Raw genomic sequence first — 14,615 nt, 5'->3', positions numbered from 1 at the left:
GCGGCACAACACAGGGCAAAAAAATGCTCAGGGGACCAAGAGCCTCCTTATTCCCAAGATCATAATCCATTCAAGCCTTTGTGGAATTTGCCCGTAGAAGCTCGATTTATGGAGGCTCTGTACCACAACTCACTGGACCCAAAAGATCCACTGCCAACACACTGGAGCCAGACACCACAGGACACAAGCAGACGCTCTGTGTTGAGTCAGAGCTGTTTTGACAGAATGAAATGGACCCGCACAATGTTACCCAGGGGATTTTTAAACTTTTAAAGAGACTGAATGTGTCTGACCATATCATAGCATTCTGTGGCTCCTTTAGAAAAGGAAATAGACTGACATTTGTATCGAAGTTACTCATAAACAAAAAGATAATGATTATAAAGCAATTTCATCATCAGGCATTTGCATGTGAGCAGAAAAATGAGAAGGAAATAAATCCAATGCACATGAACCACTGTAAACCCGATAATAAACCAGTATTGTAGGTACTGTGAGTAGTTCTAAGCTATAGTAGTGAGCTATTATACAGTAGTAGTAAGTTATAGTGTACAGTGATTTGTCTGTGGATCCAACGGAACACATGGATATCATTATTTAACTATCATGTCAGAGGCTGATGTGACCAACAGGCTTAATTTTGATAAACACGTGATCTAGTCTTGACTGTTAAACATTTCAAATTTCTGTGAATAAATCCCCTCTAAATATATCCAAGTTCTGTCTATTGTTTGTTTAGAGTCAGCTGGGACGGACAATTTTGGGCTTAAGAGCAATCCGATCAGAAAAACAAGATGAGTTCTCCACAGTAACAATGACCAAGTGAAACATTACAGAGCGGGAAACATACATATCATGAAAAATGTGTTACATTGAGATTACAGCATAAGTAACAAACAATGAAACAGAAATATTCCTGGATTAATTGTGGTAAAAAAGAGAACTATTGCTTGGTTGTTAGCTTCGCTCTTGCTCTCTAATAGAAACTCTGTGTAACATCAGCACCCATTCAGCCTGGGATAGACACTAGATAAGAGCAAACCGACCTTGTCCTCACTGTGAACCATGAGAAAGGTATACGTTTCAGACACCCATTGAATGAAGAATGATAAAGACGCAAGGCAGCATGGCAGGACTCAGACGAATCGGAGACGTGTTACCCTTTGTCTCTCTTTTTTTTTTTACATTGCTGCTCTATTCGCCTGCATCCTTCGCTGCCAGTGTCATCCTACTCTAATTAACATCTCAAGACAGGACTCGGGATCCAGTGGCAGCAGACCCTTAGAGTGACTCATCAGTTAAAACCACCAGTGTATCTTTTATCTCGATCTCTATTACTATCACTCGACAGCTTCTCTCTTCCCACGGGTTATCACAAGTGACCAACCTGAGCAAAGGAGGGCGGACCCAAATGCTGTCTCTTTAAAGAGTGCAAAGAACAAACTGAAAGTGTCTTTTGCCCTGAAAGGAAAAAGGTTCTTTGAAACATCTCACTTAAGTGAAGATATTTTTACTGCATTTTATTTTGAGAAATTTACCTGCCTCATATTTGAAGGCTAAACAGATTACATAGAAATTTGTTAAGTTCAGGGTAGGTTTTCTGTTTAGCTTTGTGATCTGTATTTTGTGCTGCTTTTGAAAATCTCCCATCTTGGTTTAAAATTGTAGTTAGTCTTGCTTCCCATTTCATTTTGTAGAGGTTGGCCCATTATTTCACAATTTAACTCACTTCCTGTTCTTGGTATACATGTGGATTCATTTAGCAAATTACAGTCACCTATCTTTTGTTTGGCATTAGTTCCCCCGATATAAATAGTTCAGAGGTTTCCGTCTGTTCTGGTTACTGCACATTTAGTCATTCTAAACTTCCTATCTTGCAGGCCCTTTGCTTGCTCTTTTGTTAATAAAACAAAACAATGTTTTGGTTCAATCTTCCTGCATCTTGCATCTGAGTTTGTATCATCTGTATTTGGTTAAAATTCATCCTTTCCTCTGGTGTGGCTGGTCTCATTGTCTTTCCTGCTAATAAGCATTCCTGCAGCACTGCCACCACTGTGCTTCACCATTAGGATAGTATTGAACAAGCAATGAGCGGTGTCCTCTGTTAGACACAGCGCTTAGAGATCTGCACAAAGAGTTCAAATGTCATCATATTAGGTCTTAATCTTTTTCAATCTTTTTCTTTTTCAAATGTCATCATATTAGGTAAGAATCTTTTTCAACTTTCTCCTGTTCTTTAACTTCTGTTTAACAAACCACAAGTGCCCCTTACTTTAATGGGATTTACAACGTTGACAGTTCATCTATTTGTAGCATTCTCTACTGCAGTAGATTAAATTTCAACAAGTCCTCCAACTGAAATATCAGTCATATCAGTCATTTGTTCATACCTTTAAATATGAATCATAATTGAGTCCTGTAAAGAACTGCCCCTACAATCGACTTGAGTGAAATACGCCTCAAAGAAACATTCCCACATCTGAGCTGGCGTCATTGTCAAGTGTATCGTTCACACAGCCACAAAGTCTGCATGAAGAGGAAGGAGCAATTTAGTTTAGTTTACTGAACAGCTAAGCGCTGTGATTTCACTTTTGTCCCTCCCTAGCAGGGTTTTACTTCTACAGGGTAGAAATTACTACGGTCAAGTTTCTAAAGCTTAGCTAGAATGAAGTTGATCACCTCTCTGACCACAGATCTTCCTGCTCAGTTTTTCAATTTAGCTGTGCAGCCAACTCTATGAACAGCCTTGATGGTTTCAAACTTGTTAAATTTCACATGTTTTAAGGGTTAGAAAGGAACAATTAAATGTTTAGAAATGTTTTGTAGAAACTGTTTACTTCTGTACTTATCTACTACTAACAACTACTTGTAGTTAGTTTAGTTCGTTGAACTCTGAAAAGAAAATGTTGTCTATTGAACAGTTGACGCAAAAAGAATGTACCTGGCCAATATCCAGGGAGTTAAGGGAGTCAAAAAGATTTTCAAACTAATAAAACGTGGGTCATTCTGTGCAAATGGTTGGACAAGATACCAATCCATTTAAAAACAAATCTACAATTCAAAATAGTTTAGGTGTACAGTCAGAATTTTTCTGAGGGAACTGTAAATTGTGGAAATAAACTAAATTCATCTTTGATGATGTTAAACTGTTTTTTCACTGATTGCATTTTCTGGCATTTACTGTGTGATGTAGTGATATACCGTATCTTTTCCTAATGTTTGAAGATCTAGAGAGTAGGATGCAGTGACATCTATCAGTGGAAACTGAAGGCTGTAACCTCCCCACAGAGGAATAAAGGTGGCAGCGCAAACTGGAAAAGGCCCGTTCTAGAGCCAGTGTATGGTTTGTCTCCTTTGGGCTACTATAGAAAATTGATAAAGCAACACAAAGAGGGAAGACGGGCAACTGTGTCAATTTTGGAGATAAATGGCTTGTTCTAAGAGAGTGAAAACACTGTAATTCCTATTTTCATAAAAGGTAAGAAATATCAGATTGCATCATTGAAAACAAAGCACCCTTAATATTACATACTGAAACTATAAATCACCACCACAATGCTAGTGCGAGATCATCCATTTTCCATACCTGCTTAATCCAATTCAGGGACACGGGGGAGGAGGGATGGAGCCTGTCCCAGCTGTCACTGGGCACGAGGCAGGGTGCAGTCTGGATGTGCCACCAGTCCATCACAGAGCCACACAGAGACAGACAGACAAACAACCATCCACGCTCACACTACTAGGGTCAATATTAGAATCACCAATTCAACATAGATGCATGTGTTTGGATAGTGGGAGGAAGACGGAGTACCTGAGAGAACCCACACATACACAAGTAAAACATGCAGTTTGCTAGGAACCTTCTTGCTGTGAGGTGACAGTGTTAACCAGTAGGGAACCAACAAGCTCAAAATTGTATTTCTAAAAATCAGATTTTCTTTCAACATGGTGCTCTTAGAATTATATGAAGGCAGGCACTGCTACAACACAACTTTTGGAGACCTAGATATTTACTTTATTCACTACCTGAAAAAATGCAAGATAAGTGCATATTTTAGGGTTTAGATAATTATTAGGGACATGTTTAAGTTTCATCAAAGACGTTTTGCTGTGAAATTTTGCAGGTGAGAGTTGACAGAGTAGCATTATAACTGATTAAAAGTCATACAACATACAATTCTAAGAAACTGAATTTACTTTAACTACCTCAAACGCCATCCAACACTTGCTGTTGTGATAGTATGTTTTGGAAGAAAACAAGCCTTATTGATGCTGCATGACCTTGGAAAGGTCAGTTGTGAGATATATGGTACTAGGAGATTTAGAGAAAACTTATGACATGTCAAGATGGCACCAAGCTGTTTGGACTTTCTTTGGAGAAATCATGAGGAAGATAACACCTAAAGACAGATGTCTTGTTTTGCACGTACCTTAGGGTATAAGTAGGACCTGCTTTCTTTGTTCAAGGTCTTACCTCTGATGCATGTGAGCTGTATCACCATGTGTACACAGTATTAAAGAACATTTTCCAATAAATACTCTTGTTTCCAGTCTCACTGATTCCAGCCTCATCTAATTTGACTCTTGGTCCTGATGACAACAGAATGGCTCCCGAGTAAACCCTCTTTACACTGTTGTTGAAAAAATATAAACCAATGGCTTCAACCTCTCCATGTCCACTTTGCTTATTCCTAAAATATAAAAAATAACCATTTTTTTCCTTATTTTGGCTGTGCTCTTCCTCATCACCTTAAATGAATGGCAGACTGCAACAGTGCTTTAGGTCAGGGGGGAGACAGAACCGACCAACTCTCCAAAACCTATTCATCTGGTGTGGGAATGGCTTTCCAGGCAGCCCTGATAGAGCTCTTCTCTGAAAAGTCAAGGGGATTCTTCTACTTGTCCGCAAAATACTGTCTGCCTGTTAGCATACAACTACAATTGACGACAATTTAGAGGAAGGGAAGATCATTTCCATTATAATCAGAGGCAGAAACAAAGTGAGAAGTATGTGCAAAAGAGAGGTGAATCACTCCTCCCGCCCAAACACACACACACCCCACTCACCGACTACAGAAAATGATTCCTGTGCAGTGAAGACTTAATTCACATTCTGTGTCTGTGTCCCTGATCCCATATTGTCTATTCTGGTCATGTGGTACGCCTGCCTTACTGCTGTCCACTGTGACAGCTGTGTATGTGTGTGTGTGTGTGTGTGTGTGTGTGTGAGTGTGTTTGATGCAGAGAGGGGGAAAACAACAAGCTAGAAAAGGGTCAGTCCGTGTTTTCATTACTGAATGAGCCCCACCCAAACAAAAAATAAACCCTTCACTGACCACATGCAAATAAGGAGCACAGATATTTGTAGAGGTTAAACCATCCAGGTGCTTGCTTGTTCTCCATCAATTGCACTTGGGAGCACAGTATCATTACCAGTTCCAGTTTTACAGCGTGTTAATAGCAAACCCATCAATACTGAAGCAGGCAACAACCATGACTGTCTACATAAAACACTGTGAAATCGCTCAGATGTATACTGTATGCCAAATTATAAACTGGAACAAGTGTATGCCCTCAATGTTTAGCACCTCTATTCTAAGTAAGCTCCTCTCAAACTAGCATATTGTTAAACAGATGCCCACATATCATTGCAAGGCATCAACCCAGCAGCAGCTCAGCGATGATTCAACCATACACAGACACAGACAGTTGGGTCAGAGCAAGAAAAAGAGGAGTAAAACCATGCTCGTGGGTAGTCACATGCCTCGGGCTCACTGATTCCCATCAAAACATCCCCATATCTTAATATAACCAGTGAACCCAAAGTTAACATTTATTTTGTGCTTTTGTTATCCAGTCATGATGTCAGATTTGTCAGGATGTTATGTTTGGCTGTCTCAGCGTCAGCAGAGTGGAAAATAGGGAAGAAAAATATTTTTTTTGTTGCTAATGGGAGCCGAGACAGCCTACTAGCCATAAGGGAGTTAGCAATGACTTTTAGAGTCTGTTGTGTAGTTTAGTAGTGTGTTTTCTTGTCAATTCCTGTGGATAACTGGAAAACACAAACAATGTGGCATTACAAATGTCATAACTGAGTTTGAGAGCAGAACGCTCTCAAGGTTGCTTTTCCCCCCCTTTTACTGCATGTCTGTAATGAAAGCCCCCTGCACCAAGGTGCTTCATGATACTACTGTAAATGCACCAACTACCTGAGAACGGTGTAGACAGTTATTTACTTCCTCCAGAATATGCAATGTTGTCATATCTTATCACTGGACAGTGAGGAGATTAAAATGTGAGGGCACATATTTCCCACTAGCACAAGGAAATATGTGTTATTAGTGTTGCAAGATTAAGTTTGCCATCTGTATTAAAATATATATATATATATATATATATATATACCATCCATCCATGCATTTGCCATATCCACTTATCCTTTAAGAGAGTTGTGGGAGGGTGTGCCAGTCCAGTGACATTACTTTCCTTCTCACATATGGGTAATTTAAAGTCACCATTAAAGCTGACCAGCTTGCCTTTAGACAGTTGTAGCAAAGCCACAGCACTAGACGAAACCCACTCAGGTTCTGGGAGATCATGGCAAACCTAATCCATCTGTGGTTCAGTGCAATACAATGCAGCTCATTCTCACAAAGAAATGTGTAATATACGTCTGTATATATCTGTGGCAAAGTACACAGTGAACATCATCACATAAAAACATGTATGAAACTGTAGGGCAACAAACCAAAACTTAGGATGGAACAGAAATGTTCTAGTCATTATTGAGAAATTGCTACTATGAAACTGGGTTGTGAAGGGACTTAACTTGATTTGCAAAAAGAAAAGAAAACATTTCCCCTTTTAAACAAGAACTTCTGTTATTAATCAACCTTGTGATTTACGATGTACTCGTGCTATTTGTTTGGACAAAAGATAAGCTTTGACACAAAACATTTTACAAAATCCTGTTTGACTAAAAATCACAACACAGTCTTATTTAAAACTGGTAAGCAGCCCTCCCAGCCGTTGTTTGTGTTATATTTGCAGGCATTCAACCAAACTAGAACTTCCCTCAATGGCTTCCTGCCAGAAAAAAAAAAAGAAGCTCTTTTTCGCTTGTTGCAACCTGTAACCGCTGATGACAATGAAAGCATTTTCAGAACATTTGACAATAACACAACAGATTAAGTTTCAAAGCAAACACTACATCAGTGCTGTAAACACATTTTGATTTAACCCAAATGCAAAAGGCGAGTGCAGTAACTTGGCAGAGGTGATTTGCAGAGAACAGGTGGCTTTAGAAGGCTCAAATAACACAAATCTAAAGAAACACCTATGAATCCACCACCCCACCCAACTATCTTACCACGGAAAGACAGCGATAACCGAAGTTACAGGTTAATATTTATGCTCAAGTGCTCCATACAACTTATGTTTACAAAGCTGAAAACAGCAAGTTTCATCCATTTGATTTTTTTTATGTTCTGATGTTTAATGTTAATCAATGGCTCAAACTATGCAAAACAGATAATTAAATCATCAATTGCAAAAATATGTAAGTAAATGATCCAATCCAGCTTTCCATTTTCTGCCAGTTATTCAGGATCAAATTCCCTCTACTCTGAATCATTCTCATATGAGTAAGCTCCTCACCATATCCCTAAGGATGTCAGTTGTTGTAAGGTTATTTCATTAATTCTTTTGGTCACTAATGAAGCTTGTAACCAGATGATGGTGGGAACAAAAAGACTGGTAAATCAACAGCTTCACCTTATGGCTGAGCTCTCTCTTCACCATGATGGACCATTACAGGGCCTACATCACTGCACACTGCTCCAATCTGCCTGGCAGTATAACACAATCTCAAAACACATGCCATGCTATCCAATGTAGTGGTTTGAGTCGGTTAGGAGGCGAAAAGGAAGATCACCAACCATAGCAGCCAACCATACCATGTTGGCTACAGATGACGGAATCTCTTTGTTTTGGTCAATACACTCTTAGCATGTTAGGCTGCTTATCTTATACTTTACTCCTGTTTCTCCTGTAAGTCTTTTTGGCACCTGAGCTGTTAAATTGAGCTTGGAACAACTACAGATTAACTATTGTGGAAAAACAGATTAAACAGTTTCCCCATCTATAGCCAGATATATACATACTCAACTAGTCATACATACATGTTTGCATACCTATGAGTAAACGTAGACAAGCAAGATTTCTTTATTCAAAGATGTATTTTTCAACGCATATTTTATTTGGAGCTGCATGTTTTTAAGTTAGAATTTAACTTGTTATTTTAATATGGGCCATTATCAACATGACTCTTCTCGTCTACGTTGTACAGTAAACTAATACATTTGATTAAGAAATGGACCTCCACCATACCAAATTAGAGGCTTTCATTTTGGAGAGAATCAAGGAATTAATTCAACTGACAGACAGATTGAGTGAGAGATCTAAATGTGGTTGTTTTGGAAGCTTATCTGACATCAAGTCATGCATCTCTGATAGACATGTGTGTTTGGAAAACTACCCACACATCCCTGTGTGTCTCTCAGTAGTTGTAAATCAAAGAATTAAGAAAATATATGAGGGAAAAACGAGGGTTAAGGAAGGATGGGTACAAGAAGAGAAGGCAGAGAGGGAAAGATGCATGCTGTCTGTCGCAGAGCTTTCCTGCCCTCATCGGAAGCTCGATGTTGAGTGTGTATCCAAGTCTGTTTGAGGAAAGGCTGGAGTTAACCCACACACTCTCTGCAGCCAGCATCAATGGGGCTTTCTACGGGTTGTGAATCAAGCCACACATCCAAGAGCATCCGTGGCCTGTGCATGGAGCGCTGCTGTGTAATAATACTGTGGTCCCACACACACACCAGCTTTATACAGATTAAAAGCCATTGAATGCCTTCTGCAGGGTTCTCTCCCTCTCTCAGTTTGTGATCATGGGAGGTATGCATACTGTATCTATATTTGGGGTTGTGGGGATTTGCTAAGCTGCATTTTCCAGCCAGAGCTCAGCATTACTGCACAAAGACAAAGTGCAAAGCAGAGTTGCATGCATACATGTACATACTGAACATGCTGTGGGCAAACAGACATTTCACATATACAGATCATGGATTTCCAATTTTAACATTATTTAGAGTGCTTCCAACAATAAGTAAAGGTGAGTCTGGCCCATTTTTCACAAGAGAATCTTGCATGTCCAAAGATTTTCATGTATAACATATAATTCTATGGATATATATTTACATAGTAAAATCATAAAACATGATGTGATGCTTGACACATGCAATAAGCTAGGGCTGCAAATCACCACATTTTCCTTTATGACTGCATAAAGAAGAAAAATGCACATACATCAAGCAAAGCCAGCATGAATAAGTGAGTGAGTGTGCAGGTGAGTGCTCAGACTCCGTAGCAGGCCCAGAGAGTGTTACAGAAAAATTAAACCTGAACTGAAAGAAACACAGACAGCTAGACCACTCATGCATTTAAAAACACAAACACACAAGCATTTACATGCAGGTAGACATAAAAAATAGAAAAAACACATCACAACAGGTTGAGCACTGCATGAGAAGGCTTCGTCCACTACTAACAAAGCTCATATTGTTATTATGACATCTTTGACAAGTGACAGCACGTTCAACCCCAATTATCATCTTTCACATTTCCCTCCTCCCTCTCCAGGCAAATAAGCCCATCCCCTCTACAAACATCCAACAAAACACACACATTATCTGACACACGCACACACACATTTGGACATGTCAAACTGATCTCGTCTGCACTTTGTCCATGTTCTAACAGAGATGTCCCTTGGACTCTGTCACTTGTCTAGAAGGATGTGGGGCTAAGTAACGGAGGAGGGTGAGCCAAGGTCTCATCTGTTCCCTGGTGAATAAATGCAGGAGTGGCCAGCTGACCTTTGACCCTGGCAAGGAGAGAGATTGAGCACTGCTCAAGACTCCATTAGCATTCTGCTCACATAAGACCCATGCCACAGCAGACTAAACTCATGAACACTGGCCAAATAGAAGCCTGAAGTGTGGCAACAAGGCTTTTAATTGAGAGACTGATTCGGTCAACCTGAATATTTGGAGCTTGGCCTCTTCACAGCATCACAGCAGGGGAATTTTTGCTGTCAACATACATTCTCTTTCCAATATTCACAGCGGTCTTTGTAGCCATGAGTAATTCTGGCATGACTAGACTCTTAAAAGGCCAAAGGTCAAGTAAAACATGGAAACTTAATGTCACCATGAACAGTTTCATCTCAGTTTATCCTTCACCCTTTTGAAGCTTTGTTTCTGTGACAGTGCAAGCCCTCCTACTTTATATACACACACAAATACATCAAAAAGACCAATAAGCCTGTCGGTTGTGTCTCTGCGTTTCTCAACATTGGCATATGTATGCGGGAATTATCAACACTGCACAGCAAGATCAAACTGGCAATCTGTCACAACGCTGGGGATACAGTTGGGTATTAAAGTGACTGATGACACATTGAGAAATTTCACACCTTACCGGATGTGACATGGGCATTAATGTTTGTGTTAATAAAGTGTTTGATACACTTTCACCTCCAGTTTGTTATAAAAAGACAAAAATAAATAAATAATCACCTACACAAATAGAAATTTATAAGGAAACTTGTTCATTTCTTCATCAAGCACCACATCCTCAAGGAATGATGACTAGTTTCATCAGCACTTCTTCAAATTTGTAATCATACAGTTCTGTCAGTCCAACGTGAAGAAGTGGATGGAAAAAGTGAGTTTAAGTGGACTTATTTTCCCTCTACATCTCCCGGTGTATCTAGCTCATGCAGTGGTAAGGTCAGTACCGCACTGATTTGTGAGTGATGCTGGATTTCAGCACCACGGACAGCACTCCCCTTCTCTCAGGCGCGAGGAGAGGAGGAGGGATGGAGAAGGAGACGAGTGGTTGTGGTGTTGTTGGTGGTGGGGGTTTCCCGAGCAGATTTCAGGAGAGGGTCTACACAGTCGTTCCTCCATCGCTACACACCACCTACCAGCTCCTCCGTACCGGATTCCATACGGAGGAGTACCATATGTGCGCGTGAGATCATGGCTTTCATGAAATATTGATCGACCCAGCCTCACACAGGATGGAATGGACGGAGAGAAGATGGGAGGGGTGAAGAAAAGGAGGGAGGGGGGTATTCCTTTGGACAGCATTTATCACGCACTCACCCCAGCACCATCACCACCCTTCCTCTACATTCTTCTCTAAAATCTGGATTCACTTTGCACTCATGACCACAACCGCTTGCTTCGCCTCGCTGACGATCACAACCATGACAAAGCAATCGGTTCAATACTCAAACTCGCACAAACATATACACAGATAATGGAGGGAATGAAAAGTCGGCGGCGACCAGCTCCATACACCATCCATCGCCTCACTGCCGCACATCCAAACGCATGATGTTTCCAATATTGGCAAGTGCGAGACGCGCCGTCATCGAGCTGCATTTAGAGGAATGTCAGGAGGATTCACCCGTGTGTTCAACCCCACCACACCACACCAAGCAAGAGTCGTCATGCAAACTTCTCATTCGGCACTATCATTCACAACAGGCAATATCTCACGTCTATATACGCATTTTTTTACATATTTCCCCACATCACACACTGCTAAGGCCAAGGATGCGATCATCATCACCACCTCATCCTCCTTCAACAACTGTCGTGAGCAACACTTCAAAAATCGCTGTGGTCAGCTGGGTGTCAATAATGCAATCTACAGCCTGAGCATCTTTAGTAGCGACACAACACACGGTCAGCTGTAATTTTCGGCTCTGACAAGCAGATAGGGACATGAATTATTCAATACCTATAAAGTGAGCTCTTCTTCTTCATCAGGGAAAAGGGCTCGACAAGAAATCTACAGCAGCTGACACAAACCGATGCAGAACGTTCATTTCAACCACAAAAGCACTGGATGTCAAATAGCACGAACATGAATGCACACCGGTAGGAGAGACAAAAAACCCAGGCTGTAAGTCAGCGTCGCCTCTAAGGGAGAAAAAAAAAAAAAAAAAAAAACAGCGAGAGACGCCGCCGCCAAGCAAAAACCAGCCGACATCTATGAAGATCCGGACGCACAGCTGGCGGAAATAAATCCATGGAAGGATGAGTGAACTATGGAAAATCCGATAGGCATTTCTGCATTTACCTGTCAAGACTCCGACCCGGATTTGGTGGTCGTGGTTCGTTAAAATCATCCCGTCTGACGCCATGTTCAGCAGCGCTGTCGCCCGCACCGAGAACTCACGGCAGGGCCCAGAGCCGATCACATCGAACTTAGAGAGGAGAGGGAGGGGAGGATGAGGAAGAGGGAGAGGAAGAGGAAGAGGAGGAGGAGAGAGGGACGGAGGAGGGTTGAGATACAGCAAGAACGAGCCAGACGAGATGAGTAGAGAGCCGAGTGCTCATCGGGATACCTCCAGATGAGCGGGCAGGATACGGGCCGTTTAAACCGCACACATCACTCAGCTGGCTGCCTGCCACGGTAGTAGTGTGAAGCCCTGATTAATTCTTATGAAGACCATTATTTCCCGAGAAAGCTCGGTAGGCTACATAGCTGTGCGCATCTCTTTATTCATGTCATGTATCTGTTGCCATTTTTAGAGGGAAAATTTTAGATACCCGCTGCAGAGGTGCTTTGAAATTGACCCCCTAACCTAATCAATCAATTCTCTAATCTCCCCCAACCACCAATTCTTCCATCATAAAATGCTCCGTGCTTTATGAGATTAAAGGGCCCCCTCTATGAGCAAGAACAACACCCCAGAGTGTCGGCTTCTCCTTGCAGAGGCTTGAAAGAAGATCACAGTCTGACCTGTAAAAATGCAACCATACATCCTCAGGCAAAACAAGCACCAAGCTGCTATTTATAGGTTGGCTGCACGCTTCCATGGTGTATAATTTCTCTTGTTTATTCTCATGGAAAAAAAAGGCCCATCCTCTAACATCTGTTGGGAATCTATCAATATACATAATTCATTAACACACATACAGGAGCAGTAAGAGTTACAAGAAATGGGGCAACTCTTCCAGCATGACTGGCTGACTTCAACAGCATTACCACTTCCGTGTCCAATGACCTGAGCACGAGAAATGACACAATTTTCACAGTTCATGCCGCAGCCTATTCTCGCTTGTGTTACCGTTTGCAACAAGAGGTGTTCTCGCTAAGGAAATTATATAGATATTTAAGGCCCATCTGATGTCTTACCAGAAAAGTTCTGATCACATTCTTTGTTCATCATGTAAACGTTAAGAGTTGGACAGTTATATTTTGCATCCTTTATTTTTGACAGGCATTTTCAGTTGGATGTTTCCTAAGGACTTGCCAGGTTTTACTGAAAGTTATGGCCCAGTGGTTGTCCTGAACAGGCTACCAGGGTTAACTGGACAGTTTATGTTTAGCCCAGAGGAACATGTTGATGCCCTAGCTGTGTAAAATTATATACTTTAAGTATTCACCTGCGATACACTTACTTTGATGGGTAGGCTACGGGAAGTGTACTATATATACCTACAATATTTATCTGCATAAAAAAACCAAACAAAAAAAAAAAAAACACACAACCAATTAAAGGCACTTGTGGTTAATCAGGATGAAACATTAAAAACATTTCAAACTACATTATTCACAATCACATTTTACAAACGTTTATCAAATCATCCATTTTCACTAAGGTATCTTGTATTAACACCAGCCCTGGACTTAGAGGTTGGCTGAATCAATTAGAGTGTGACTTATAGGGAATATTCTGCATTTTACACATATGTATTTGAAGAGAATTAAGCTACGTTTACATAATTGTATATGCTGGCACAAACCAAATGTTTTGCCTCCATGTTATTCAGATCTGATCCAAATGAACACGTTTTTTTTCTTTTAATATCAGGTTGCTTTAAGGTGAATGTTTTAGAATTTTCAGAATTTGTGCATAAATTTGACTAACATTAAAAGATTTCCACAATAGTACTAAAAACAAAAGTTTAAATTAGAAGCAAAAGTCTGTGAACCCCCCCCCCCCCTGTGCAGCAATCAATTAATCTAAATTAGTGTTTATCAGTTTACTGCACATAAACATTTGAGCTCATTCCTCTGTAAAGGACTCTGGGATCATGGATTTCTCACATTAACTGCATGCCTAAGATCTTTTCACTGTATTTCTATTGGCTCAAGGTCAGGAATCAGGTCCATTCTATAGTAAAAACAACTTTAGTGTTTAGGAGTCTTACTGCACGACCCACTTTCTTTTGTTTTTGAGTTAATGATTCCCTGACATTTTCATCTACAATTTGCTGATTAATTGTTCCATTAATGACTGGAAACCATCCGGGCTCAAAATCAGAAACACAGACCCAAACCATGACATGACCACCATGTTTGACTCTAGCTTATTCACTTGATATTTGGCTAACTACATATAGGTACCATTGCTCCTTTTGGGGAACAGTTATTTCCTCCTTACAGCCCTGCCACCTATATATTCAAAATGGTAAGACTGTGTGTATATTCTTGCTAATATTTTCACAAAGTGTGAAAAGACTGGGTTGTCCCAC

The 14,615-nt window shown here is 40.6% G+C and overlaps 1 protein-coding gene across 2 annotated transcripts in view; it reads right to left on the bottom strand.

The window, feature by feature from the left end:
• The window catches only part of gphnb (gephyrin b), a 107,979-nt gene extending 95,637 nt beyond the window's left edge, over positions 1–12,342 (bottom strand). For both annotated transcript variants that reach the window (XM_075458832.1, XM_075458833.1), the window contains exon 1: positions 12,211–12,342. In XM_075458832.1, the coding sequence (XP_075314947.1) occupies positions 12,211–12,274 (64 nt within the window). In that variant the 5' untranslated portion in view covers positions 12,275–12,342. The remainder of the gene's footprint in view (positions 1–12,210) is intronic.
• Positions 12,343–14,615: the final 2,273 nt, after the last annotated feature.

Source organism: Odontesthes bonariensis, chromosome 24 (assembly GCF_027942865.1).
Source record: "Odontesthes bonariensis isolate fOdoBon6 chromosome 24, fOdoBon6.hap1, whole genome shotgun sequence".
Taxonomy (NCBI): domain Eukaryota; kingdom Metazoa; phylum Chordata; class Actinopteri; order Atheriniformes; family Atherinopsidae; genus Odontesthes; species Odontesthes bonariensis.
This window is presented reverse-complemented; position numbering and strand designations above follow the sequence as displayed.